General features: G+C 31.0%; 2 protein-coding genes across 2 annotated transcripts in view; one reads left to right on the top strand and one right to left on the bottom strand.

The window, feature by feature from the left end:
* Nucleotides 1–1475: 1475 nt before the first annotated feature.
* SAPINGB_P001132 (uncharacterized protein) lies at nt 1476–3692 on the top strand (the record flags this gene model as incomplete). Its single annotated transcript, XM_031995855.1, has 2 exons — nt 1476–1987; nt 2060–3692. The coding sequence occupies 2 exons, from the start codon at nt 1476–1478 to the stop codon at nt 3690–3692; spliced, it is 2145 nt and encodes a 714-aa protein (XP_031851746.1).
* A 1080-nt stretch (nt 3693–4772) lies between these two features.
* The window catches only part of SAPINGB_P001133 (uncharacterized protein), a gene marked incomplete at both ends in the record, with an annotated part of 1977 nt that continues 1142 nt past the window's right edge, over nt 4773–5607 (bottom strand). The window contains one exon of the mRNA XM_031995856.1: nt 4773–5607. This exon is cut by the window's right edge and continues 1142 nt beyond it. Within this exon, the coding sequence (XP_031851747.1) occupies nt 4773–5607 (835 nt within the window).

The raw sequence follows: 5607 nt of genomic DNA on the forward strand, positions 1-5607 counted from the left end.
TTTAAAATAAAAAAAAATTCTTCTATATATATACTTTTCTAGTTTTTAACAAAAAAATACAGTTTTATGTAATTGAAAAAAAATATGAAAAAAAAACCCCCATTTGAAAACAAATTTAACCATATTATTAGATTTTAAAATTTTTATTGATGTTTGATTTTAAAAAAAAAAAAAACTTTAGTGATTTTTATAAATTAAAAAAATAAAATTAAGATAGCGAACCAAATATTTCAATTGATTGAGCTTTAGATAAACTAGGAGGAAACATGAAAAAGAACAAGAACAAGAAAAAAAAAAGCTTGATTTTAAACTTAGCTTTAAACTTGTTTAAGTACCAAGCTTATAGTATTTAACCGTTTTTTTCTTAAAGCATAAACTAATGCCATTATTATTTAATCAACAACTGGATACTAAGCAGTGAAAAAAAAAAAAAAAAAGATACCTCTTGAGATACTGATATTTATATACCTACAGTAGAAACGAAACCCGGATGATCAAAGAGGTTTTGAATAGGGCAATATAACTTAATTTCATGAAAAAAGCAAAACTTAAAGTGGGGAGGAACAAAAAATAGTAAAATAGTAAAATAGTAAAATAGAAAAAAAATATATATATATATATATATATATATATATATATAAGAAAATAAATAAAACAGCAAAACAAATGATAATTCAATCGTTTAGATATATATAAAACTAATCTGACATAGTTCCATAGAAAAAAAAAAAAGGAATGGTTCGAAACTAAAGTAATGAACTGAACTGGATTATGAAAATGGGCAAATGGTGAAAGCTAAGGAAAAAAAAAATAAATAAAAAAAAATAAAAATAAATCAAGTTTTAATACTCAATTTGGAAAACCTTTAAGATTGATTAACGATTATGTATACCTAAAATACTAAAAACAGATAATCTGATTAGACCAAACTGATTTCACACATTTGTACTTTTGTAGCCTTCCCTCCCCCTCCCCCTTCCAAAAAAAAAAAAAAAAAAAACGGTAGGTTAATTACATAACTTGGTATTTAGAGAGGGAAAAAAAAGACAATAATTTGAAAAAAAAAAAAAAAAAAAAAAAAAAAAAAGTTTACCAAACTCTCCGAAACTCAACTCAACTAAAATAAAATAAAATAAAATAAAAAAAATAAAATTCAAAAAATTAGAAGTGACCATGTCTGCAATTATTTTAATCAGATTTAAAATATAACTTTCAAAAAAAATAATTAAAGGGTTTTACTTATAAAATAATATACCCGTTGTTACTTCGGCTCTAGACTCAAGACTCATTTAACTTTAGTATCAACAAGAGAAAGAAAAAAAAATGATATAAATATAAAAGGGTAGCTTCCTTCTTTGGATAATTTACTTGTTAATATTTTGCTTAAAAAAAAAACCTTAAACCCAGTATTTTTTTTCTGTCGTTTATATATATATATATATATACCTTTTTTTTTTTTTTTTTGCTATTTCACTATGAAGCCCTCAAGTCTAGTCATAGTGGCTCTGCTATCTGCAGCAGTTAATGCAAAGAACGGGTACATTGCTGCTCTTCAATCGGCATGTAATACCTTAACATCATCATACAAATGGGAATGTCCTGAAGAATATGCAAAAGCTACTACGACGACTGGAAAAGGTGGAGGTAAAGGAAAGAGCACTGGTAGTTCCACTACTTGCAACTGTTGGAGTCCTGAGTATTTGGCTTCTTACATTGACTGTGCTACTAGAGCTAAGGTTCATAAGGGAGAAGAAGTTCTTCAGCTTCTTCTTGCCACATGTAACGTTGCTACCATTAGACCAGATTTGACACGCGACGACCTAACTACCATTTATGATAATGCCACAGACTACTTTGTCGATATTGCTGATGTCAACACCAATAAAACTATTACATCTCCAGTTAAGTTCACTCAAAAATCCATCGATCTTAATGTCAGAGTCAACAAAGCATCCAGTTTTTCAAGTTATTCGGGGAAGCTTTATGGGTAAGTAAAAAAAAAAAGATAAGAGCTCATTGGAATAATATATATATGTATATATATATTAACTTAATTTAGTGGTATTTTGCTGGCTTACTTTGCTGGCGTCATGGCTATTGGTACTTTTATTAACTGGTTCAAGATCTTGTTCCCCAAGTATTCCAAAAAAGTGGCCAATTATACTCCTGTCCGTTTTGTTCGCCAAAAATTTGCCAATCCTGCCATGTTTGGATTCCGCAATGGTATGTCTTTCAAATGGGGTCCTTACAACATCATCAACATGTCTATTCCAACCCGGACCCAATCTTGGGTGATTATTGGTTATATTGTCACTTTTATCATCTTAATGTTTATCAGATATGATATTTTCAAGGAAAACACTCGATTCAAAACTAGACATATTCAGCTTGCTCGTTATGTTGCTGATAGATCGGGTGAAATTTGCATTGCTCAAATGCCTCTCTTGTATCTTTATGCCTCCAGAAACAATATTGCCATGATCTTCACTGGCTGGTCTTATGATACTATGAATGCTTACCACAGATGGATTGCACGAGTTACAGTCATGGCTGTGTTTATTCACTCTGTTGCATATACTGATTACTACCGTCTTACTGGAGGTCTTGCCAAAGAATGGAGCAGACCCTTTGTTGTTTGGGGTATTGTTGGTACCATCTGTGGTGGTTTGCTATGCTTTTTCTCTCTTCGCTACTTTCGCGAATATCTTTATGAATTCTTCTTGTATTGCCATTGGGCCTTGGTTGCATTTTTTACTATCGGTACATGGTATCACCTTCCTCATACACATGCCAAGAAAGATTGGATTTATGCCACTGTAGCAGTATGGGCATTTGATAGGGCAGCAAGACTAGGTAGAATTGTCTTGAATGGTCTCCATGCATCTGCTGAGGTTGAGCTTGTTGGAGATGAATTTATTAGAACTAAGGTGTCATATTTCCGTTTTTGGAAACCCCTTCCTGGACACTATGTTTTCATTCACTGGCTTCTTCCCGTTTGGAGATGTTGGGAGAACCATCCATTTACCATTTATCAATCGCCTGTTGCTGGTGAGGAGAAGATCTTTAACATTGTGACCAAGATCGAGAAGGGTAAGACCAAACAAATGGCTGAGTACCTGGCTAAGAAGGGAGGCAAGGCTAAGATTCCTGTCTTTATCGATGGTCCTTATGGTCATACCTTCCCTATTGGACATTGTGATACTATTATTCTTATGGCTGGTGGTATTGGTTTTACTGGTGCATATTCTTATATTGATAAGCTTAGAACACAGGCTGGCAAGAAACACATTGTTTTCTTATGGGCTGTTCGTACTCACAAGCAAGTTGAGGTTTTCAAGAACGAGGTTGACTTTATGAACCGATCTGGAATTGATGTCCAGCTTTACATTAGTGATGAAAATGCAAGTGCTCAAGAGAGCATTAAGGAGAAGGAGGGATCTGGAGAATCAGCTGGGGAGTCTGCCGATAATGAAAAGGAATCTATTGGTAGTGATACCAGTGCTACCATCAATTATGGGTTTGTTGATATTAATAGTACAGTTGAAAATTATATCAACGAAGCACCTGGAAGCATTGGTTTCTTTATCTGCGGTCCACCTGGTCTTAATGATGCTGTCAGAGCGAATGTCAGCAAGCATATGCACAAAGGCAAGGGTGCAGTTGAAGTCTTTGTTGAGGGATTTAGTTGGTAGTTTTCTTTTGCATTTTTTTTTTTTTTTTTTTTTTGTTTTATCGTTTCATTTCCTTTTTTGAGTTTTTTTTTTTTTTTTATAGATATATATACGTTAATAAAAAAAAGAAAGAAAGAAAGAACCTGGATGCTTATGGTTTTTTTAATATATGTGGGCATAGCGGGAACAATTGAAGTTAGTCTTGAATTAAAATTGAAAAATCATTGCATATTTATTGGGGAAAAAGTTTAGGTGGGATTTAAAACAAAGGTTGTCCTGCAATTTTTTTTTTTTTTTTTTTTTGTTTTAAAAAAAGAAAAAGTTAACCGATCAAGTGAATAAAAAAAAAAAAAAATAAAAAAATAAATAAATAAAAAATAAAAAAAATAAAAAAAGTCACTAGTCTTATGATTATGTAATATTAGATTTATTTTTTTTTATTTTATTTATTTATTTTTTTTTTTTTGGGGGGGGGGGGGAGGGAATTAAATCGAGGTAATAAAAAATCATTAGCGAAGTTATTTTAAAATAAATAAAAAAATAAAAAAAAAATAAATAAATAAATAAATTACATGGTCCATTACTTAAACTTCACTAAACTGTGAGGAAACAAGATCAGGCTGGTTTTAAAAAAGAGTAATAAAATATCATATTTATTATTATGATGTGCTACCACTTGAACTTAAAGGGTCTGTTAAAACTCGGGTTTCCCTTCAAAAAAAAAAAAAAAAATTACCAGCTGCAGCTCGGTGTTTGAATATGTGTTGGTATATATTGTGATTTTAATAAAAGATCAAAAAAAAAAAAAAAAAAAAAAAAAAAGAAAAAAACCGCAAAAAATATATATAAACATAACATTGGTAGATCTTAAAAAATAATAATAATAATAAAAATAATATTTATTTTCTTTTATGAATTTTTTTTTATTTATTTTTACTTTGAAAATGAAAGAACAAAAATTTATTGTCAAAAACAAATTTCAATTACGTGTGCTTATAATATATAAAGACATAATATATTTCATAAAACTAAGCGAATATTATTAACTAGGCAAATAAACAAAAGACTGTATATAAAAAAAAATAAAAAAGAAAACGAAACTCAATTCGTGAATTGAGCAGTCACATTATGACCCTTTTCTAAGTGACGTTTTAAACTTCCAGTATCGGTATGCCACCTAGTTGAACATTTATTTGACCCAGGATGAGCTTCTTGGTCATCTGGTCTCCAAAGTGGACATTGAACTTTGGGAATACTGTGTATTCTAGCAAAATGCTTTTTAAATTCCAGTTTTCTTGTAAACCCAATTTTACTCCATTCACAAGTAGGTTCTAAGCATTTAAAAGTCCTATTAACATAACTTACACCATGAGTAGTCTCAAGTTCTTGAATATGCTGGGCATAAAGATGGAGCTCTGAGTGAAGAAACTTTCTATCACAATGACTGCATTTATACCACCGACCTTTCCAATTTTTGATTGGGCGACCATTAAAGTCCAAAGGTTTAGAGTGAGAGTTTGAAGAGACTTGTTCTACTTTTACACGAGTCAATGTTTTGGAAGTTACACTTCCAATACTTGAGACAGGATTTTGGACTTGAATTGGTTGGACAGAAGATGTTTTATTAGAGTTTGGATTAAGAGGTAAATTAGAAAGTTGATCTGTCTGAACATGGAAAACAAGAGAAGGAGATGAATTTTGGATAAAGTTGGCATTGAGTTGAGGAACAGATTGTAATTGAGATTGAAACTGTTTTTGTGAATGGATTTTAGTTTGAAGATGAGACTGCAATTGGGGAATAGAATTATGTTGGGGTTGAGAATTTGGATGAGTATGGGTATGGGTATGATAATTTGATTCTTGATGAGAATGAAGGTTAGCTTGATGGTGTTGATGATAGGTATTAGAATTATGATGGGATTTATGATTATTATGA

Source organism: Magnusiomyces paraingens (genome assembly GCF_902498895.1).
Source record: "Magnusiomyces paraingens strain CBS 517.90 genome assembly, contig: contig1, whole genome shotgun sequence".
Taxonomy (NCBI): Eukaryota; Fungi; Ascomycota; class Dipodascomycetes; order Dipodascales; family Dipodascaceae; genus Magnusiomyces; species Magnusiomyces paraingens.